Source organism: Salvia splendens, chromosome 5 (assembly GCF_004379255.2).
Source record: "Salvia splendens isolate huo1 chromosome 5, SspV2, whole genome shotgun sequence".
Taxonomy (NCBI): Eukaryota; Viridiplantae; Streptophyta; class Magnoliopsida; order Lamiales; family Lamiaceae; genus Salvia; species Salvia splendens.
The window spans coordinates 35,701,957-35,726,923 of NC_056036.1; the positions used below are offsets into that span (position 1 = coordinate 35,701,957).

General features: G+C 37.0%; 1 protein-coding gene and 1 pseudogene across 2 annotated transcripts; both read right to left on the reverse strand.

The window, feature by feature from the left end:
• Window positions 1-361: 361 nt before the first annotated feature.
• LOC121805639 lies at window positions 362-5,135 on the reverse strand (annotated as a pseudogene).
• Window positions 5,136-7,817: 2,682 nt separating this feature from the next.
• On the reverse strand, window positions 7,818-14,747 carry LOC121805637 (centrosomal protein of 128 kDa-like). Of its 2 annotated transcripts, none has more exons than XM_042205579.1 (18): window positions 14,474-14,747; window positions 14,110-14,169; window positions 13,558-13,651; window positions 13,325-13,428; window positions 13,193-13,231; window positions 12,863-12,946; window positions 12,646-12,707; window positions 11,585-11,687; window positions 11,189-11,338; window positions 10,476-10,544; window positions 10,318-10,374; window positions 9,966-10,232; window positions 9,497-9,580; window positions 9,315-9,425; window positions 9,051-9,121; window positions 8,608-8,802; window positions 8,343-8,436; window positions 7,818-8,258 (listed from the first exon to the last, which is right to left on the reverse strand). In XM_042205579.1, the coding sequence occupies exons 2-18, from the start codon at window positions 14,146-14,148 to the stop codon at window positions 7,986-7,988; spliced, it is 1,896 nt and encodes a 631-aa protein (XP_042061513.1). In that variant the 5' UTR covers window positions 14,149-14,169; window positions 14,474-14,747; the 3' UTR covers window positions 7,818-7,985. The 2 variants fall into 2 exon arrangements, with proteins under 2 accessions (XP_042061513.1, XP_042061512.1); XM_042205578.1 differs by having other exon boundaries at window positions 13,325-13,433; window positions 14,474-14,746.
• Window positions 14,748-24,967: the final 10,220 nt, after the last annotated feature.

A 24,967-nucleotide genomic window follows, 5' to 3' on the forward strand; every position in this document is an offset into this window, starting at 1 on the left:
TTTGTTTTAATATTGTGTGTTTTTTAATAAAGTGTGTTTGTTTTTTATTAAAGTGTGTTTGTTTTAATTGAATTGAGTTGGAAATAAAAATAAAAAATGAAATTGAATGAATAGTAATTTAAGGAACGGTTAAGGAACGGAGGGTTGCAGGTTCCGTTCCTTAGTTAAGGAATGGAGTAAAAAAGTACAGTGGGGCCCGCAAATAGTAGTTTAAGGAACGGTTTAGGAACGGTATAGGAACGGCGTTGTGGATGACCTCATGACGTCGATTATCTACTTGACTTCTGATTATCAATACAAGTAAATATTAGTTTTACGAAGAATTTTTTTAGCCAAATAAACCAATTCACAAATTACAGACTGAAAAGGATGATCATGAAATAATTTATTATGATGAATTCTAGACACAATGCAAGTTTTGGGAAAATATACATAGGATCTATGATGAACAAAATTGATTTCTATTCCTATACAATATCACAAGTTTTGGCTTGTCTTTGCAAAGAACGCATCGATTGGAATGTGCTTACCCTGTGAAGGAGAAGATCTTTTCTGCTTCTTTTTTTTTCGATTGCTCATATCGCCCTTCTCCACGAATCTGGCACAAGTATTCAGCTTTTCAAGTTTGGAAATTGTGTACAATGAAACTTGTGATGATAGAGCTGAATGAATACAGATGAATCAAATCACCTTAGGTTAGGAGGCTTGACAAGTCTGTTTCTGTTGCTTGACTCCTCTTCTTGCAGCCGCTCAGCGAGATGGAAATCAAAATGCTCTTGCCTTTCCTCGATAAAGCTGGGAGGAAGTTCGGTTCCACATACAGAGCATTGGTAGTCATTCAACCAGTGTATGGTATCTCTGAGATTTAGCGAAGACCCTGCCTCTCCGTTGCTGCAGTCTCTCTTATGTTGATCAAAACTGCTTTGCTCGCACAACCCAGACGAAGAATCTCTTTCTACTAATCGACCAGTTCCTGTTGAAAGGAGATCTGCCGCAGCTCCAACTGTGTCGTGATGAGAAACCTAACACATAAATGTTCAAGAAAAGTCCGGTCAGTGTGTTAATAAACAAAGAGGGTATAAACTTGCTGAATTTGAATACTGTGAATTTAGCTACTCACCTTTTCATCGAAATTGTCAATCTGGAGATCAAAAGCTTCTTGAGTTTCAGCTTCCCTGTGAAAATGCGTTGTGCCCGTGTGTTCAGAATCTCGTATCTGATAGGTATCTGAAAAATCAACTGATTCGGATGGCTCGTGTATATCACTACATAAACTGGACTCTCTGTCGATGATGGCTAGAGCATCATCACTGATAGTGGACTCTGACTGCACTTGAGCTCCCAGCCCTCGTCGTGAAGCATCATCTGCCCCCTGAAAGTTAGAAAGCGTCTTTTGTTTAGGATCAGCTGCAACACCTTCTCTGCCTTCACCGAAGTTTGACATCCGCAGTCCTAATGCAAAATATGGATAAATAGCCAAGATCAATGTATGAAGTATATAACTGATAAAAATGTTGCAATACGTATAAAGGATTAGTATTGGTCCCTACGAAAAATTTCTTAAAAAGATCACAATATTATACCAAATGATCCTACCCATTAGTCTGAGTGACACCGGAAGTTCAGCCTTGAGCAGTTTTTTCGCTTGTCTCAAAATATCCTCACTTGAGCAAGTATTATATGGAAGAGTCACTGCCTGAGTTCGAACCTGGAGTATCCATATTATAGATAAGAAAAAATGCAACAGCATTTCATCAGGCCTCATTCAGTAACTTGATTGCCAGACAGAGTACAAATGAACTCACAGGAAACATATATACATATAGAGCACAATCTCTACAAATGTGGCTCATCTATCAAGAATTACAACAGTGCATCAAATCATACCTCAAAACTAGATGTTTTCAGCTTTAATGTCAATGTTCTTCCACGGATGCCTTCTTTCTTCAAGTCAGAAAGATTTTCTGAAAGATCAACTGCAGAAAGATTTTTTCCTTGATCAGTTGAGAATGTGACTGAAGACTGTGCAGCAAGCAAAAGGTCAATCTCAACTTTTCATATTAACATTGGAGAAGAGAACGCATAAGGTCAATCTTAATTTTGCATATTAACATTAGAAAAGAGAATACATTGCACATACAGAGACCTATATGATTAGGGATACATGATGGGAAGAGTTGAGTGAGCTTTTTTCACCTAATTTCTGGAATATTGATGCCTTGTCTCCTGTAGGCGAGAAAGTTCTTTCGGTACTCATACTTTTCCTCTGGGACGCTTGAGGTGTATCTGTCCTCCCAATCCCCAAACTGACAGATAAAAAGAAATCTGCAAAGGAAGCAAATAATTTCTAATCTAATAGGAATTGTATTGTAGAAATACTGAAATAATACAGCAGGTTATGAAGAACTATGTGATATACATCTCAGAATGATCAGCTTAACTAGTTGAAGAGCGTCTCAAATCCTCCAGACCAAACTCGGGAGGATAACCAATACCAATGGGATTCTCACACAAACCCAGAGAGTTACAAGAAAGAGAGTATAAATCTGCAGATGCGTGAGAAAATAATGCACAGATGAAACTACTTTTCTGCAGCATTTCCTCACATGTTGTAATTCCAAGAACTCCTTTCAAAATATTTTCAGTAACCTTACCAATGCCCCCAATCTACAAATGGACACTTGGAATTAGGATACATACGTCACAACTTTCAATAATATTATCACAAAGAGATAGAGAGGTACCTTCCTTATAGGTAATGATGATATAAATGTTACAACAGCAACACGCTCACTTGGTAAAACAAACTGACCATTTGGCTTATTGATATCTGAACAAACCTGTGTAAACGTAGGCAAATAAAGACATTAACTAATAGTACTAGTGGCGCAGCCACATGGTCTTCAGGTGGGGCATTTGCCCCCTCTCAAGCTTTTACAGTTACTATATTTTGTTTAATAAATTTGCAAATTTATTCATATTTCTTTATAAATGCCCCTCTCAATTCCTCAAATTTAAAATTACAGACTAGAGTATGGCAGTACGCTAATATGTGAAGACCTAATTAATTGTGATACATAGTAAGACAGCGTATAAGCACTTGTCAATGATGGGAGTATCAAAGTTAGTCAAATAAAGCCATTGTCATATTTGCTCAAAAGCTTTACTCGTGATTTCAGTAGAACAGATATAGAATTCAGCTGATTCCACTTTCTTCCCAAGTAGCATTAGATAAAAGCATCACTATTACATAGGCTCCACAAGTTAGTTTTGCTAGGATTCTAACTTCGGATTTGATTCACCAGGAGATAATATATACTAATACTATATGTTATAAGTTTTTAATATCTAATATATAACTCCAAAAGAATGGCAGATTGGTTTTATAGTCTTACTACTGATATAGAAGATGTCAAAAGACTACATTAGTCAAGGTGAAATAACAAGTCACTCAGAATAGTTTTCACAAAAACAGAGAGCTTGTTATGATAGACACTACATCTAATAGAATTCATAAATCATGAGCCTATCATACTACAGATTAGAACAGCAATTTCACCAGTTCCGGATAACCCAGGCAAAAGTTTGAGTTATGCATTACACGAGTGGTGACATTTAATTAAGGAACCAAGTAAACATAAGTCTTTGATGTTGTCACTAAGCACCTTGGCGAGCAAGCGATTTGGTGCCACCCCAGCAGTCCAGCACTACATGTGAGTCCAGTCTCCTTGTGAACACTTTCTCTGAGCTCTTCAGCCACCTTAGGAAATTAATGATTAGGAATTTATGACAATGAAAGTAGAAAAAATAGAAACCAGAGTTGAAATAATAACAAACGATGTTTAACGGAATAGATATCATCATGACATACTTGTCCACCAGTCATTCCCTTTTCATTGCAGAAATTTGTTATATCTAGGTAAGCCTCATCCAAACTTGCAGGTAGAAAGTTGGGATCATACCTCTCGAAAACTAAAGCAAACAAGTGAATAGAGGAATTCAGTAAAAAGTGTAAATATCCATATCAAAGACAACCCAGAGGAAAGTGCAACATTTATAACCTTTCCTAGTTAAACCGCTAAAATGATTGTACTTCTTGAAGTCTGTTGGAACGAAAATTAGTTCAGGACACAGTTTACGTGCAATAAATCCAGGAATTGCAGCTCTAACCCCAAATTTCCTTGCCTACACAAGACAGTTGTGCCTCATCATGTAACCGAAAAACTGTATTACGAGATCAACCAACAACCTTCATGATCTATTTAACCTACATTCAGATGCACCAACCTCATAATTAGCTGTGGATAGCATAGACATGCTACCAACAGCCATTGGCTTGCCTTCTAGAGAAGGATTGCTCAGTGTTTCAACGGCTGCATAAAAAGCATCCATATCTACATGTAACCAAATCCTTGACAGATCACGGGTGGCTTCCAATCCTGCAATTTTTCTATCTGCAATCTGCAAAAGATGTTTAAATTCCCATTAGAGTTCATAGTATATGTGGCCTAGGTAGGATAGACTACCCGAAAAAAGCTTCACTTGTTCCACTTGTGCAAATTCCCCCACAATGAGCCTATCATATAATCGAACTTCTCTCGAGTGAAGTCTATAACTTTTCGAGACAGGCATAATAATAAGAAACTCCCACACATTATAACTACTCGTTTCAACTCTTCATCATTTTTCCACCTGTGACTAATTTATACCTTCCGATGGTGTGATAAATCTGAGTCAGTAAGCTTAGAGAGCTGCGCCCGGAAGCTCTCGATTTTCTGCTTCATGTAAGCGTTTTTCTTTTCCTCGTGTTCAAAATACTTGGACGCCCTTGCTCATCTCATAGACCACCCTCTGCACTTTCTCCTTGTCCACCCCTTCCATCCCTAGAAATTAAAAAATTAAGACCGGATGAACTGAATCGGCAAAATGAACCAAATAGAATCATCAACGGAAGAGATGACGAGCATAAGTCCAGTAATATTGGGGAGATTGAATAGGAGTAATATTGAAATTTGAAATCAAGAGAAAGACGAAACCTGCTTTCGCGTAGGTATAAACAGTGTTGTAGGAATGCCATGGTCGAGCGGAATCATTCCGTGAATTTGATTTTTCATCATTTTCAATTTCTTCCATTGTTTTGGTGAAGCAAATGAGGATTGAGCATCCACGTCGGTGCTAATGCTAAAGAGCATAGATGTGTGCCCGGACCCACTTTTATTACTTTTTTTATTCGCTGACCCACTTTTATTACTTTTTTTACTCTCTGCTCTTCCGCACAACACCCATATTCATGCTATTCTACAAGGACATGCTCAAGGGTCTCACCATTTCATTATTTAATTTAAATACTTCAATTATTAAAAACATTTCCACAATATTAAAATGCATTAAAAATATTCGATACCATTACAAATTACTAAAAAATTAAAAATCACATAATTAAAATCCTAAAAATTAAAAATTACATAATTAAATTCATAAAATTAAAAAAACCCACTACTCATGGTCGAATTTCACACAAATGTGTTTGATTAGATCTTCTTGTAGCTCAATTTGGGTTCTGGTATCGTGCATTCTGTGTTTTGTTTCGATCCTCTCACCCACCGTCGTATGCACACCTCGGCGTGGGGAAGACCTTGCGGTTGAGCTTCCGGCTTCATCCTCGTCGTAAAAGTTAGCCTTCATCGGTCCTTCGTCAGCTATAATCATGTTGTGCAAGATAATACACGTGTACATGATGTTGGCGATATTCTTAACGTACCACAACCGAGACGGGGCTTTCACAATGTTGAATCGGGTTTGAAGGACCCCAAAATCAAAAAAATTCCAAAAAAACGGTAATAAAACGGCCATATTTTTGGGAATCTGAAAGTATATATTTTTTATTTTTTGGTATTATTTTTTTATTTAAAAAAAATTCCAACGGATAATCCGTTGACAAATAGAAACGCGCCACATTGCCTGCTCAGCGGCACGGACGAGTACGATCCATCGAGCAGCACCGTACCAGCGGTACGGACACCGTCCGTCCCAGCGAGCACCGCTGCAGATGCTATGAGGAGTGGACGACAGAGTTGAAAAACTCAATAATTTAATTCACTGAATTGTATTAAGCGAGAAATACAGGGTTCTTATTACAAATCGAAAAGGCGCCAAAATTTAAAAAATATACGAGGGACCAAAGGCAAATATATACTCCTACAGTCCTACTTCTTATGAGGACTTTTAGAATCTTGCCATATAAGTTAAGGGTAACCAAACAATTTTAAAAATTAAAACTAAATATCCAAACTCAACTAGACAAAATTTTCATATTTAGCTTTTTTAAAAATATATCCAAACTTCTAATATACTTCATCTATTCTTTTTTTTTTAACATGATCTTAGCCCAAAAATGACTAAGATCTAAACAAAAACATGAAAAGGTGCAAAGTAGAGGTCCCCCAAGTCGGGATCCTTCATTCTATCAAGTGGAAAAAAGATGACTAAATACACTAAAGGAAGAAAAGAAAAAAAGACCAAAACCAACCACCAGAAGAGCTAGATCAATCCACATCTCTACGTCGGAAACGAAAGTTAGGATATCCCAGCTGGTCCATCCTAACTAGCGCCTTTAGATACCGAGGCCCAGAGATTGAATCAAAATATGTAAGGGCAGGGGTCTGGACCCCCCTACCAGTCAGAATATCAGCAGTTCGGTTTCCTTCTCTGTAGATGTGTGAGAATCGAACATGCCGCTCAGCTGTCATGCTCAGAATCAAAACCATATGGTGTCTAAAATCCGCGGAGCCAAAGTGTCTAGATGACAACAAACTAACCAGAGCCGCTGAGTCCAACTCTATCCAAATGTGAGTAGAAAGCTCCATAGCCATCTCCAAACCCCGAATCAGAGCCAACAGCTCCGCTTCAAAGCTCGATGATGCAACTATCGGAGCACAAAAAGCCCGTAGAAGGCCTCCATCAGAACCAAAGTTAATGGGGGTGAGAGGCATATACATTCCACAAGAGTGAGTATGCACTCTTTCTTTTAAGTCCGTCCCACGAGATTATGCACTTTTAATTTTGGAAACTTTTTTATTTATATTGAGGTGAGACTAGTTATCCACTAACAATACTTCAATTACATTTTCTTTGTATTTATTTCATATTTTACCAATGTTGCATTAAAATTTGTGTCATCTTCGAAGTATTTTTATGAGACGAATAGAATGTTTTTAAAGTGAGATAGTAAAACCAATCATATTCATTAGAAACTGTATACATATAATTAAATTTTATAAGTACAATACCAGTATTGCTACATAGACTGTACCATTCATTTTGCATTTTTGCTCATCACTAACTTTTACAGTATTTAGCTTAACGCAGGGCCCCAATTCAGTTCAACGTCGCGGTAATGTGAACCGCAATTGTGAATTACTAAAATTCTACTTTCATGTTTTTGCCAATTTCACCGAAAATTAGCTTCAAGGAACAATAGTGAATTTCACAGTATTCGAAAGTTGTGAGATTGACCAGAGTAACCAAAGTTATAATTTAAAATTTTTTAAAAATTAAAATTATAATCCTAATGATAATTTCTCATTTTATTAAAACTCGTGTCAACTCTAAATGACATATTTCTATATGAGACGGAGGGAGTATGTTTTAATGAGAAACACCCTCTATAGAATGTGAAAATGATTCCCCATATGTTAATGTATGATGGAAGACAATTACATTTTTCATTAGCACATATTAATTTTGAAGTAATGGAAACATGACATTTTACTTCAAGTGTATTGACACAATATATTTTGAAAAGAGGGAAAATGCCATTTTAAATCCATGTAAATGTAGGCTTTGGAATTTACAACTTGTGTACATAGTAAGTAATTACAAACTTACATTACTATTTTCACAGTCCTTTGTGGATTTGAATAACACACTAATATACAAAATTCTGCTTCAGCTATAAGTATAACACATGTTGAAATTTCTTTACTTCACTTACCACAACACTCCTTGAGGTTCTGAGCAGCAAATATCAAGAGCTCCACCATCTCAAATCCAGCTGCAGAAACAAGATCCACTTTCTCTTGTCCAGACTCCCGAGCGGCCCCACTTATTTCATCCAACGATCGTTCCGTTTCAGCCAGCCAACTAACGGGGAGAGAGCTGCCAAAGGCTGTCTTCAGAAGGTTTGCTTCTGCAATAACTTGTTCCAAATCTTCGGAACACCTCATGCCTTCATCTTTCCCTGCACCCGACTCTTTCACCTGTAATAAATATCGCAAGAAAACTCTCAGTTGACTTTCTAGTCAATATAGAGCGCTAAGTCGCTAACTGGAACGAACAGTCACCTTCAATAGGGAAATACGGAGTCTTCGAACAGAAGAAAGTAGATGCTCCATACTGTCCAGGCTCTCCTTAAGAGTGGCATTTTCAATCTTCATCCTGTAAAAATAGTGACACAAATTTTGTTGGTTGTGATTCATAGCAGTAATGGAGGATACGGAAGAACGTTATATGTCTAATATAGTCTACGAGCATCTGTTTAAGATGTTATTCATGAAAATACCACAACCACTAAGCTGGTAACCATCACTTTCTAATATCCACTCTAACCTTGCGAAATCCACTTGATGTGGTTTTTCGTTATGTAGATGTGCCAATATATCACTTCCATCGGAGCCTCCGACCCAACGTGTTAAGTAAGTTTTCTTCAGCAGACTTTTCAGTTTCCCGTCTTTTTCTGGTACCATTCTCCGTTCTGCAGTCTCCACCGGATCGATTCCTTGTACTTTGTCCTGACTGATCTTTCTGCAGTCGTTGTACCTTATGTTATTGTGATGCTATGATACATTATGGCAGCAAAATAAAATTTCGAACAAGCACACAACAGTAGATGTTAACCAATGAGCAAAGGGGCAGAGCAGTTCAGCCCATGATCAAATCATTATTGTGACGACCAAATATGACAGTTGCGATAGAAATGTGTATGCCATCACAACAGCAATGCATAAGAAGAAACAATAAAGCAAAGCTCATCATAAAATGAGTGAACATACGGTTGTAGTATATATAATTCCTGCTTCAGCTGTGCTAACTCCATAAGAGATTTCACCTTTTCATTCGTAACCTAGACCAACAAAAGATTATGAAGTAGAGCATCAGATATGTATAAACCACGAAACACATGTCTAGAGAGACTATAGGTTTCATAATGATATGCAGCAATGCCCTATTTCTGAAGGGTAAAGAATCATTATATTGACTATCTGAATAAGAAACTGGGAGCAATAGAGATGCTAAAGGTAAACATTCAAAATCACCTGCATTAAGTTTCTCTGCAGTTCCTCGATTTTTTTTTGCAAAGCTGCATTTACATCCCTCTCTAATAGGTGTCTTTCTTCTTGCTGCGACATAAGTAATAATGCTGACACCTGAAAATCATAGAAACAACATAAGGTTGATGTTACAGTGCTAAAAACAGGGAAGGAGTGTTTTAGAAAACCTTATCGTGCAATGCCAGAGCAAGGGCTTCAGATGCATCGCCAGTTTCACAAGCACTTGGAATTGGCAAGCCCGGATGACTTTTCTGCAGTGTGAGGGAAAAACCGTTGTTATGCATATACTCCCTCCGTCTCAAGATAAGCGACTCACATTCCTTTTTGGGACGTCCCAAGATAAGTGAGTCATTTCCTTTTTTAGCATTCTCTCTCTTACTTTTTCCCTCTACTTTATTAACTCTCTTACTTTATTCACTTTCCACTTTACTAACAAAACCCCATTTTCTTAAATCCCGTGCCGAAAAGTTTTGACTCACATTCCTTATACCAAAACACCAAGTATTCAGCTACAATTTCTTGACAAAATGTTGAGCTGATCTTTCGATACAAGACAATATAAACTGTATTGAGAAAAAAAACTACTAAAAGGTGTAAAGGCATATGTAGATATAATAGGGAATAACAAGAACATGCCTCAGTGATTGCAACTGGACTAGAATCGGCACTAACATGGACATCCCTGCATTCACTCTTGTCAAATTCTCTCTCTTGTAGCTGAGAAGATCTCAAATCGCATTCTCTGCTCGTTTCAAGTTGCTTGATCTTCTCAATTACCAGATCGCTAATTGATTTTAGCTCCGAATATCCCTCATCAAGTAAGCTTTTGATACCGTTTCTGAACTGAGAATGGTGATGAGATAATGCCGAAATCCACTTTTTATTCTTCTCTTTTGAATGGATCTGCAGTTTACGCAGTTTTTAAATAAGTAGCAAGCAAATACAACTGGAAATTGTACGTCTTTTACTAGAGATCAAAATGTCTTACTTTCTTCCTCTCCAAATCACGAACTTTCTTCTTCAAGTGAGTTTCAATTTCCAGTCCCTAATCATCAATACATAATAATGTAACAACTATCAACAATGTGAGAACAACAGATGTCATGCATGCCATGCAATAGAAGAGTGAAGAAATCAGAAGCTCACCACTCGAAGCTTGTTTTGCAAATTATCGAGACGTCTCCTCAGAGTTTCAATCTCTGCTTCGAGAGAGTTCTGTCTGAAGGGAATTTAATCAATAAACCTCAAAAAGCAAGTCATAAAATAGGAATGTTAATATTTGGAATTCCTTCTAGCTCTTAGGCAATACTAACAACCATACATCATGCATGATTCTTTTGCTGATCAACTGCCACTAATATTTACCCAAGCACTGATTGAATCATCGATCACTATTTCAATTAAAGAAAAACAGTAAAAAACTTCCCTACATAAATCAATTTCTTTTTTTCTAAACAATACAACGACACATATACATACAAGCACCAATTCCTTCTCAAAAGCACTCCAAATCTCACTACCCTAACCATCTTCTCCTACAACATCCTGAATAACTAGCCATATAGCGAAGATCACCACAACATTCATATGTTGAATAGCTTATGCCACATAACCTGATGATTGGCTCTGAGATGAGTCCCAATCAGATGCAGGCAAATGACATCAAAATGTAGACAATGCATACAAGTTCTAGAATGAAGTGGGAGTAGCAATAAGACCCAAAGACTAAAAATATAACACCACAAAAATAATAACACGCATTCACTCAGGATATCAGGAAACATAGGAACAGCTCAACGAATCAACTGAAATTCAAATAAGCTAAGGGCAATTGTCATTTATTACTTAGTAGGACTTACAATGTAATTGGAGGTTGAAGCATCCTCATCATTTTGGAACCTCCATGTATCCTCTGAATCATTCAGAAGAGAAAGACATTTCTCTTCCCAACTTCCATCAGTGGAATCATTAAGGGAATCTTGTCTGATGCTATAGAATTTATCAATCACCTATTATGAAGAAAGCAAATCCTTAAAAAGCAGAATTTATGAATGGCAGGACTTGAGCAAAACTGATTGTCTAAAGTTGAAGACATGATTCTCAGTTTTCATTAAGGGAGCATTTTGTAAGTGGCAGGACCACAATGCACAGATTACATGCTACATTGTAGGAATAATCAAGGTAATGTAGTAGAGGCTAGTTAAGGAAGTCTTTGTTTCAAGTTCCAGGTGGATCATAAGAATCTAGGCAACCACCTCTCTGAATATCTCATTCTGCCTTTCGTGCTTTTCGAAATCAATACGGATATTTGCTGCTTGTTCCTTTTCTTCAAGAAGTTCAGCAGTCAGCTCTTCAACCCTGTAGGTAATAGAAAGTATATTTTAATATGTGTACCCTACACAGGACTCTTTTTTCATTTGCAGCCAAGAGAAGCCATATGCGAGATGAACAAAAAAGAAGATAGCATACACATATCGGCCCAAATTCACGAATGGTTTTCCATACATTTGGTATTTGGTAATACATATACAGATTTAGTCATAGTTGGGCGATGAAATAAAAGGCAGAAAACAGAATGCAAATCCAACATTAAAGATCACATACAAGTCCTTATCCAAAGCTGTGGTTTAACCAACTTGTACTTTAGCATGCCATATTCCGTGCAAGAAGAGCTAACAGTTTTTTTTTCTAATTCCTGCACTTCATATGAATAAATTGGTAACAAATTTTTTTGAAACCAGAACCTCCTACATGGCATATGTCACTTCATGGAAGACAAGACTATCATTTGATACTCAGTGCTACAAAAAGTAAAAAAGTCCCTTTACTCTCATATAGAACTTCAGTTAGCACTGTATTTTCTGTCTCAAAGGCGTTCCTTTAGAGTGCCTCACCTGAGGCACAAAGTGAACCCAGGTGTGTGACTGTAGAATAGCACCCTCCTTTGACATTCTAAGCAACAGCAGGTCGTACTACGGGCACCTTTTTCCACAGGCGCCACTTTATCAACTATTAACTACTATAATAAAAAAGTTTGTGAATAGCGTTTGCTCTATTGAATATTATGATAAGTACAAAAGATCACTACTCATTTCTTAACATATTTTAAACTAAGCTACAATCCGGATAAACAGCCTTAAACAGAACATAAATGCAATGCAGAATACACTCAAGTGTTCATGTACCCTCTCCATAAGTCCATATCAACCATTTATCCCAACAAAACATCACAAAATAAAAACAAAAGTTCATCTTGAGCTTTAAAACATGGTTTTAGTAACTAGGGAAAATGTATACAGAATATTATACACAATACCTTCTCTGAAAATTTGTCAGCTCCTGCGGCAGTAGCTCCTCTCTCTCTTTAGCCTTTTCAGCCTGTCCAAAAGAAGTTGGCTTAAACTGGAACCACCAAAAGACCCACTATGCTTTGCCAACAAAGGCACCTATCGTAAACCTTACAGCCTACGGTCTAAGCTATCATCAAAGCTAAGGAAGGGTAGAGGAAGGACCACAGGAGAAGAAAAATTAACCTCCATTATTGCATTATCTCGCTCAGCAAAAGCAGCAGCTACACAATCTTGAAAAAACCTAAGCTGATTCTCAGCTTCGACATTCTGGTACAGAAAGTAAACAATAATACATGAGTCTTGAGCATGAACTTTTCACTAATATATTTAACCTTTTTAAATTTTTTAAACCAGAATATGGCGATGATATCAATTATCAACTTATAAAAGAAAAAAACAGGTACTTTTGGAGAGAATATTTTCAGAAGTTGAACATCAAAAGGTAGGGTATACTGGAAACGTGTATTAAGAAGAATCAGTGCTACTTATGCCATGATGGAGAGTGATATGTACCTTTGACACTTCAGCCTTATGTAGATCGGCTATTTGGCTCTAAAAAAAGTTACATGCAAGACAAGATGTACTTAGAAAGAATGACAGAAATCCACACAAGTGGAACTAATCAATCAAAACAGAAGATCTCACTTTAATGCGATAAGCTTCGGATAGCTCCTCTTGAAGATTTTGATTTTGTCTTATGCAAGTAGCCAACTGTTTTTTCAAGTTCTCGATCTCCTGCTCCAACCCAGCTGTCCTAATTTGAGAAAAATAAAGAATGCCGTCATTTTTGTTGAGAGAAGAACATAATGATCCATTATCCTCGTATATATGTGGCATTAATTGTAAGCAGTTCACTGTAATTGGTAAAATAGTTCTACCTCTGAAAATGTAAACGTGTTGCCACTCCAATATAGGCAGGTCCAGCTTGTTGCATACACAACTGTTCAATATCTTTCTGCAATTCAATACGTTCTGCAGAAGGGATCAACATAACACCAGATGAGCAAAATTAAGTCCAAGGTACCAGAATATCTTTAGTCATCATAGTCAACCAATAGACTCTCAACATCGAAGTCATAAGAAAAAATCCTCCAATCACCCACAAGAGGTCACGTTGTAAACTAGAATATCCAGGTTCAAACATTAGACTAAATAAGGTATCTTCTGTTCAATCACACCGACATACTAATTTTTACACCCTTACAAGAAAAATTAACTTTGTGGAGTCCTCAATATTAATCGGACTCCAACAAAATACGAAGATTGACAAAGGTTTGAGAATCTCATGAATGGTTTCTAGAAAAACTGAAGCTTCTATTGCAGGCTGCAGCTAATAATTTCCATTGTTTCTCACAATCAGTCCCAACTATTTAACTAAGAATGTATCTTTCTAAAAAAAGAAACAGAACACAAGATATACGATAGCATACCTCTCTCCAACTGTTGAACACGAGCAACCATCGATTCATAATTGGGATTCTGATCCATGGCTGAAAAACAGAGGTTCAGCAAAATATACTAAATTAAACACACAAACTAAACCTGCAACCCCCACATATATGACTTAAACACCAAAATTATAAAGAAAACATAAAGAGTGCAGCTTTAATTGAAGCCCAATTCAAGTCCTGGCTGGGAACTTAAATTATCCAAACAACTAACATTTTCAACGAAATTTTAGGTTCTTCACGAATTTAAACTTTTTCAAGAAAATTCAACCAATATCTGTTTCAAGAAAATAAACAAGCAGCACAAACAAAAAATTGAAATATGACAAAACCATAAAATAATCACCGGGAAATCAAATTTTTGATTCGGAGCTCTGGAACCGGGCGTGTGTAATTCGATTCCTTGGAGCCCGAATGAGGAGGCGGAATAATGATTGTGTCCTCTCTGTATGTTAACAATTTAATCAATTTCACAGACATAAAATCTTTTTCTGAAATGTTAGTAGGAATTTTATGTAATTTCTTGAGTTGGACAAGGAGAGGTTGGTGAGATAGAATCAGAGATCTTTTACGTTTATACGGATAAAAACATTGTTTGCCGAAGATTCAAAAATCACAATTTGATTCTTTTTTATTTTCGGTCATTTGAATTCTATTACTTCTCTACTAATATTGCCGCTTCCCTATCTCTTGATGTGTACAAATGTAGTAACAATATCCGCTATTTCTTTTTTAGTCCGTTCCATAAGAGTCCGTTCCATAAGAATGTGGATTTTTCAATTTTATAAACTCATTTCTCTTTAATAAAGTGGGACCAATTCACCACTATCAATACTTTAATTACTTTTTCTCTCTACCTCTCTCTTATTTTACCAATTTTACGTTAAAACTCATGCCGAACCCAAAGTACATATTCTTTGGGGATGGAGGGAGTATTTGATAAGTATAGAAACAAAATAATATTGTTATATTAATATATAGAAAACTTTTTTCAGAAAATGAAATTTGACATCTTTTACGAAATAAACTAAAGAAGAAAGTGTGACCTCTATTATGGGACGGGAGGAGTATATATTATTTATTAGGGATAGGAATAAAATAAATTCTAATTTTAGGAGTATTAAAATTAAAGTCAAATATGAACTATTAGATAAAAAAAATAGATGATGAGATTTAGAGCATCCGCAACGCGTCTCGTTGCCATCTCTATCTCGTCTCGATGAGACGAGACAGCGTTGCAGCCCCGCGTCTCGGCGAGCGTCTCGTCCCAACGAGACGGATGACGCGCCAGCGCCACGCGCCAGCGCCACGTGGCGCGCGCTGGCGCTAGGCGTGACGCCCACTCGCCGGCCCGCGAGTGGGCGACGTCATTGCTGACGCAATAAATCATTTTTTTTAAAAAAAATCGATTTTAATAAAAAAAATAAATAAATAAAATAAAAAACGGTCATTTTAAAAAAATATATTTTTTCTTTTTTTACTCTATAAATACTTCTCTTTCGTCATCATTATACACACAAACACACATCTATTCTTCTCAAATCATCTTCATTTCCTCTCCAATTTTCATCTCACCTCTCCAATTTTCATCTAAAAAATGTCCGGCGACGGAAACGAGGACGGCTCCGGCGGATATGACTTGAACGCGTTTGGCGATTGGGGGGGCATGTACAATGTCTTGGGTGGTTCCGGTTACGGTTCGTCGACGCTGGGCACCCAAAGCTCGTCGACGCCGGCGTAGTACCAACCACCATATTTTGATGTGGATGCATACTCTCGTCCCTCCGCCCCGAGGTATTCGCAGGGATTATCCCAAATTAGGGAGGATTATCCGGATAAACCCAATTCGGAAGGAGGACGAGGCGGTGGAAGGTCCCGGGGTCGCGCATTCGACGCCGTGGAGGAAGAGGAGGATATAGGCCGTCATCCATACAGCCGGGCGGACACGATGACTCTGTTCAACGCTTGGGTCAGCGTCTCGTACGATCTCATCGTCGGGAATCAATAAACCCGCAAGTGTTTTTGGGAAAAGGTCACTGCCGCCTACAACAAGAACAAGCTGGCTCGGTCCCGCCGCCGCACCCTGAAGATGCTCCGCAGTCATTTTGACCGCGTCGACAGAGATGTCAAAAATTTTTGCGACATCTACAAGACTGAAGCAGCTCAATACCAAAGTGGAGCCGACATTATGAGAGCGGCTTTGTGAGTCTTCTTTGACGACAACGGCAAAGAATTCAAACATGTCGATATTTGGGAGGCCGTCAAAGACGTTGAAAGGTGGGTCGGCCGTGTCTAGTCCAGCCAGGGCTCGAGCTCGAAGCTTACGAAGCACACGGCGGGTGGCCAATACTCGTCTAGTGATGGCGGGTCAGACAGCGCCTCACAAGAGGTTGACGGCACAGCCACCGATGCAGGGGGCTCCTCCCGTGGGCGCCGTCGGCCGCAAGGGACCAAGGCGGCGAAGGGGGCTAGAGGGAGGAGGGGCTGAGGCGAATCAAGCCAGGCGGGCTCGGGCTTGGTCTCGGGCCCGAACACCCTATTGTCCATGTACTTGACTGCCACGATGGCGGACACTTCCCGCATGACGCCTCCACAATATCAAGTCCATCTTGCGGGAATTTAGTATATGGCAAGACAAATTGGTATTCCGCCTCCAGGTAGCTTGAGTGCACCGCCACCGCCTTCGGGGGATGATTCGCCGGCGGAATAGTTTTTTTAATTTCTATAAAATTGTATTTTAAATTATGTCTTTTTTTTATTTATTTTGCCACAAATTTAATTATGTATTTTTTTTAGGATTTTAAGTTGTAATTTTATTTTATTTAATGAAGTGTGTTTTTATTAATTGAATTTGTTGGAAATAAAAATAAAAAATGAAATTGAATGAATAGTTAAGGGATGAGATGCATAAGAGACGGATAAGAGATAGAGGGTTGCAGATGTTGTCTCTTAGTTAAGAGATGGAGTGAAAAGTACAGTGGGGCCCATGAATAGTTAAGAGATGAGACGGTTAAGAGACGGTGTTGCGGATGGCCTTAGGATTTTCACTCAGCATTAGTTACATGTGAAAACAGCATTAAGGGGTAAAATGATCTGATTGATAATTGTATCATATAGGGATATTGGTCCCTAAAATTATGAACTTTGGTCAAAATTTGGTATTTCCCACGAACTTTAAATTTAGCATAGAATATCACAAACTTTGCACTTTGTTTGGTATTTCCCACGGCATGTCTATCACCATATTTGACTAACTTGTGAGGCTTTTTTTTTTATCATACTTGACACAATGAAATCAATGTGTTTTTCTACGTAACTTTTTTTTATCATATTTGTTATGAATTTAAAAAGTGATTTAAAATATCATAAAACGTATCACGGTTGTCCACGTAATAAGATTTTGATGAAAATATCTTATTTGGATATGTTTGAGAAATACCAAACAAAGTGTAAAGTTTGTGATATTCTACGCCAATTTTAAAGTTTGTGGGAAATATCAAATTTTGGCCAAAGTTTATGGTTTTAGTGACCAATATCCCTATTATATATACATATAATTTGAAAATACACTCATTTTATTGGCATTATATGAACTGCTCTTAGAGCATTACATACACTGTACGTAGAACATTGCATGTTCTGTTACATATAGAACACAATTGTGTAAAAAATCATGGATTAAAATATGTCCGGTCAATAGATTTTGACCAAATAATAAATGTGACGAGACATTTAATTTTGTGAAATTAAATGACATATCGTCGATCTACATTTTACGTAGATAAATGTAGTATATTCACTTTCTCAAATCCGATTTCCAGTGAGTGAGAAATAGTGGATTAAAGTTGGACATAATTAGCTTTTAATTAAAGCTTGTAGTTGGAGCTTAGGGAATAATTAACTAGTGTTAATTATCCCACATTGGAGGATTAACACATCTTTTAATGTGTATAAATTAAGTGACTTTATGTTACTTAATAATTATAGTGGACCAAGATGGGTGAAAGAGCCCACACGCGCGCACACGCGCGCGCCGCCGCAGCCGCCCGCCCAAGCCCGTGCTCGTGCTCGTGGTCGCGGGCCTTGGGCCCGGGCCCGATCTCGATCTTGGCAATTGGTCTTTGGGTGGTCTTTGGGCTTGGTGTTTGGCCCAAACTTTCTTTTTAGACCTCCGTCGAGTCAGCAATCCAAGTGGCTTGACACGTCGTCAAGCGAGGCACAGTCACGGCTGCCACGTGAGAAATCCACACGCTCCACACACGGATGGCACACTCCTGCCACACGCTCGTAACCGTCGGCGGTTACGGATCTGCCATGATGAGCCTTCATGGCTTGGTTGACCCTGCCATGATCTAGCCATTCCACTGCATTAGCTACTACATCATTCACAAGCATTACAACATAAGCTCTCTCCCTCTCTGCATTGTCTTTCTGTCGAAGCTCTGCCCTCTCCTCCATCCAGTTCGCCGGAGCTCTGCTGATTGCGGTGCTGCATCAATAGAGACGTAGCCGTTTTACCTTTGGGGACGACACGCCAAACCGAAGAGCACTACCGGGGCGTATCTCGTCTTGCGGGAAGAGGCCTCCTCGACTCGGCTTAAACATTATTCACGGTTACTGTTTCGTTTTTGCATTTGTAATCTCATTCTAGTTCAGTTTTCTCTTTTGTATTCCTTCTTTTGGGTTGTATTACGCCCGGCTTTTATCTCTTGTAATCCCCAGAAACCAAACAAATTATTCAACCAAACACCGGACCTCACGAGTCAACACAGAAGTTGCCTGCCTCTTCAAGAGGAACCTCGCTCAAATCTCATAGAGAAAGAGAAGAAAACGATCAGAGAGAGAGAGAAAGAAAGTTGTAGAGAAGGAGGAGAAAAGAAAACCCTAATATGAGGTGAGAGAGAGTGTGAATAGAATGAGAGAGCCAAAGAGTTAGATAGAGTAAGCAACTCACAGAAGAAACACAAACTCAATCGGACGGCTCTTGCTTGTGATCCTCGTGGAGGCCATGCAGCGTAACCACAGGGCCAACACAAAACATCTTGGGCCAGTCAGTTACTGCTTCTGCCTCAGCTACTGCAGCCTTAGCCTTTCTCTTCAGCTGCAGCGGCTTCTTGTGGAGTCATACTTCGCCATAAATGTAATTGTGCTTCAATTTAGGCAGTAGGTCCAGCTTGTTCAATAACTTTCAGCATCTCATTACCTTCTGCATAACACATGGAAAACATTTACATAGATATGAAAATTGACAAAGCCAAGGTTTGTGAATCTGTTTAATTCGTCAAAAATAGAAACTCTTGAACACAAAGACACACGAATGCATACCTCTCTCCAACTCTTGAACACGAGCAACCATCGATTCATAATCGGGATTCTGATCCATGGCTGACAGACAAAATTAAACACGCAAACTTCAATATACAGTATGACTTAAACACCAAAATTACAAACAAAAACATAAAGATTGCAACTTCAATCCAAGTCCAACTTAAAATATCCAATTTAGCTTCTTTTGGAATTAGAAAAACTTTTTCAAGAAAATTCAAACAATATCTTTTTCAAGAAGCACAAACGATATTTTTTAATAATTACCGGGCGTCTGTGAATGAGGAGGCGGCATAAAATCGGACATCAAATATTGTCTTGTCTTCTGAAATTTTATGTTAACTAGGGTAATGTATAAAATCGGAGATCTCAAACAATTTTGAATCAACTTCCATATTTTGAATATTTTTTATTCTTATAAATTCAACATGACTTTTTAAATATGGCAGTTCAAAGTTCAAAAAGAATCAGCTTTTATAATTCGAGTCAAAAAAATGTAGTTTAATGTGGTACAAATTAATTAGCCTGTATAAATTAGAGTTCCCTAAATTCGTACTATATTTATTTGCTTTTATAGTTTGAAGAATAAGTAAATAGAAAGATATTTTGATATTTTGTCATTCCATCTATTAAGATTTCCTTCTAGTTTTGTTCTTTTAAGTTTTATTGTTATTATATTTAGAATTTTATTTGCCTATATAAAAAGTCTCATTATTGGACTAAAAAGATTCATCTTGGAATATTAATATTACTATGAACACAGAAATATCATCACAATTACAAGTATTATATTGATATACTAGTATGAGAGCGTCTCATAGGCGACTGCATACGTGGGAAGTGAATCATAAATTTTCTCCTATTGAATATTTTTTTTAATACCACTATTCCCTAAACCTTTGTTTCCATATTATTCTGATATTAAGGCAACTGAGACTATGAGAGTCCAAAACTTTAAATCTTTCTACAAAAATCTGGTTGCCATCTTCGCTATTCCGTTCCTATATTCTACCTTCCCACTCTTATCTGCAAATTCTCCCTTTTCTGTGAATTTCTTGAATACTCCTACAATTTTTTCTACAACTCTTAACGGTTTAGATTGAAAGTTGGACTGTTATTATCATAGATGTGATCGCAAATTTGATATTATATGTCGAGGGGAATGAACCATTTCAAAACGAGTTCAATTTGTATATGAATGTTTGTCTGCAAAGATCATTTTGAAAAAAATTTAAATCTGCGACAAATTTTTCATTATATTTTAGGAAGAATTAGTAGAAACTTTGTGAAAATTACCAGCGAAATTTCGTTGAAATATGCTGAGTAATTCTAATTGAATTGAAATTGTGGGAAGCTTTGATCCATGCCATGGTGAAAAAAACCTCATTCCGAAGGTTGAAGACGAACAATGGGTAAGAGTAAGCATGCACACGGTTCGAAAACCGCAGGTTCCGGTTCGGAACCGGCGGTTCACGGTTCAAGATTTCCATGAACCTGAACCGGCCCGCCAAAATCCCTGGCGGTTCCGGCGACGGTTCAAAACTGTCGGTTTTTGGCCGAAACCGATCGTTTTAGTATTTATTTCAACGAGACTACAAGTCACAACTTATAAGTTTACAATTTACACTTAATGTTGGACTTGAGCCTTTGGGTTGAAAATATAGTGTATTGGATGATTCCCTTTTATAGCTACATGTTCTTTGATGTGTTGCTCTTTCTTTCAATGTGGAATAAAACTCCTTATTTATAACTACATGATACATCTCCATCATCTTTGTTTATATTAGTTTATATCTTGACTATCTTCTATTATTATAACTTAACAACAAATATAATTACATAACATATTATTCTTTAATTCTTTATCATTATCAATTTGTTTGTGTATAAGTTTATGTGTATGTTAACTAATAAATACCATTATACACATTAAGAGAATAATTATTATATAAATTGTATTAATCTAGCGATAACTATAATATGAATAATTATTTATCTATATACATCATATTACTCAATAAGTGTTTATTCTTATCTATCAAGAATATATTCACAAATAATAATTTTATTTATATAAATTATACTACTACATCTATTAGAATAACAACTATTATACAAAATCATACTATTAGTCTACTACTAATATATAAATATATAAACTATATTATACCACTAAACAAATCATTCTTTAGTTATCTATTTTTATCATTATTATACCAATTATATTAATTGTTATTTTTTTCACATTTTAATCAATATATTGAGAAAAATTAGCAACATACTTACATTTAAATCCAATTATTTGAACACGTCCAAATTCTATAAATATACAAATTATTAGCAACATGCAACATTCAAATTTAATTAAACTATTCTAGTTGATGTTATTATTATCTATAAATTTGTCTTAGAAAAAGAATCATAACAAAAATAAAGATAAAGTTAGTGAATAATAAAATATAGTAAAAAATAAAGAAAAGTATAAAACAAAAGAAAGTTTTGTATCCCACATTGGAAAAAGGTGAATGACTGATCTAAACATGTAGTTATAAAAGAAACTTCAACATAGTTTGTCCCACATTGAAAGTGAGACAAAAAATATTCAAGGATGTCTCTATAAAAGAGAAACAACCTAGAATGGTTTCATAAATTCGCAAGCCCATCAAATATATATGGGCTATTATGAATTTCTTGTATTCATTTATTTGTAAAAATTGTTTTTAAATATAAAAATCAATTTTTATAAATAAAAATATAATTTTTTAAAATTTCGGTTGAACCGGTGGTTCGAAACCGGTGGTTCCGATTTCGCATTTCATTGAACCTGAATCAGATCGTGTGAACCGTCGTGCCGGTTCCGGTTTATGAACCGGCGGTTAACCGCCGGTCCGATTCGGTTTGTGCATGCGTAGGTAAGAGAATTGATGGTCCCACCACTACCACAATTTGTGGAAGTATCACATTTTAGAGAGAGAATATTAATTTAGCCTTAAATTTAACACGTCGCTTATGAATAACTTGCCACGTATGGTCCCACCAATATTAGATTTGTTGAAATTAAGCTGATTATCGAAATACACGAAAACTCAAATAAAAATTCTTAAATTTCAACATTCATCATCCAAACATATGCAATTGAGATCTCCTTATAATCTCTATAATATTACCTTCAATTTAATACTTCATCTTATACTTTGGTCTCTCTCTATTTTAACTACAATATTAAATATATTATTTTATCCTCTCTCCACTTTAACCATTAAACATTAACAAATGACAAGTGGGACAGAGAGATTATATTCTTTGCGAAAAATAAGTAAATTCAAAAAAGTTATAAGAATTTAAAGTTTTGTGATGATTTACAGGAGAAAGAAAGTGATTAGTCTAGTCTCTTTTCAATTTATTTTATAATTTTATAATTTTAAAATATAATCTACTTAACATTATTTTAACTATTAAATCTTAAAATGTAATCGCTAAATTTAGCCTTAGTTATTATTTGAGATCTAGTTATTTCTCTAACTGGCAGCATAAGTATTGCATCTCTATACTTAATGAGTCAATACCATACAAATAATAAACTAATCGCGTCATATGACTCTGTTACGATCTTACCCCGTGACTTCCCAATCTCGATCGCAACTCAACACCAAAACAACCAATTCACAATAGCAAACAATAAACACACAATAATTGGAATGAATCAATCGATAGGAATTGTATTTAACGTAATCAAAGAGGAATGCAGTACAATACGTAAGAAATGAACGATAGAAATGCCTTAGATCCACGATCCTAGCATCATGAACAATCACACAACATAACATGCTTTGAAGAAGGCTGTGGTCCCTTTTATACTCAACTCGCCACCTCAACACGCTAGCTCGGATGAAACATGTGCTCTTATTTGATCCATCTCAGCTGATTTAATATCTAGTAGGCCATATGTATCACATAACGCACGATATCGCATGTAGCACGGTTGCATGCATGTATGAATAGAGCATCGATGGTCATGCATGCAACAAAGCCCTCCCCTTAAGGTTCCTTGTCCTCAAGGAATCAAGGAAATCTTTCTTTGATAACATCTGCGAATTCCCAAGAAGCATCGGCCGGAGACTTGCCTGCCCAGTGTATCAGCCACTTCGTAGCTGCTTGATTGTGCCGCTTCACCATTTTTCGGTCCAAGATTGCTTGTGGTACCGCATCATTGATATGAGAAACATAAGGAAGATCAGCTACTGGCCTAGAAGGTTGTGTGCCTGACTTCAATAGAGAGACATGGAACACATCATGGATAGTAGCCGAAGAAGGCAAATTGAGCTTATATGTAACCTTACCAATCCTGTCCACGACTTGATAGGGTCCAAAATATTTTGGCTCAAACTTGTGATGTTGCCCTCTTATGGACCTCTGTCTGTAGTCTTGTAGTTTCAACCACACCCAATCACCCACAGCATACTCCTTATCACTTCGATGTTGATAAGCTTGCTTCTTCATTCTGTCAGCAGCTTTAGATATATTTCGCTTGAGGATAGCTATCATTTCCTCTCTATCTCGAAGAGCAATATCCACAGCTTCCACAACTGAATGCCCAGGCAGATAGGGAACATGTAGTGGAGGGGCATAGCCGTATAGAGCTTCAAATGGAGTCATTCTGATACTGAAATGGAATGAGGTATTATACCAGTATTTATTCAGCTAGTCCCAACCACTATGCCCAAGAGTGGGACTTCTCTCCTATAGTGCACCTTAAGTAGCACTGCAGACACTTGTTGACAACTTCGGATTGACCATCTGTTTCTGGATGGTAGGAAGTAGAGTAAAGTAGATCCACACCCAACAAGGTCAAGAATTCCTTCCAAAAGGATCCTATAAATATTGCTCCTCTGTCACTCACCACCTTAACTGGCATCCCATGAAGTTTAAAAACAGAATCCAAGAAAATTTCAGCTACTTTCTTGGCAGTAAAGGGGTGTGATAATGCCATGAAATGAGCATATTTGCTCAATCTATCAACCACTACCAATATAGTATCCTTTCCTTGAGAGTTTGGATGTACCTCAATAAAGTCCATGGTTAAATCAGTGAATATAACAGCAGGCATTGGTAAGGGTTGTAATAAACTAGCAGGGGAAGAGTTACCTAGTTTATATTTCTGACAAGTAACACAAACCCTCACAAATTCCTTGATCTCTTTCCTCAGATTGGGCCAGTACAATAGAGAAGAAATCCTTTTGTAAGTGTCCAAAACTCCAGAATGGTCAGCTAGAGCACATTCATGAAAAATAGACAAAATTTAAGCCTTCAGCTGTAAATCATTCCCAACCACCAACTTGCCATTTCACCTTAGCTCCCCTTTACTCCAACTAAATTTAGGATGAGAATTTCCATTATGCTGTTTTTCTTTCAATATCTGTTGTATCTGCAAATCATTCTCCCAATAAGCCTTAATCTTTGCTATCAATTCCAGAGGAATCACAAAAGAGGTCAAAGCATATGTCATCACTTCAGG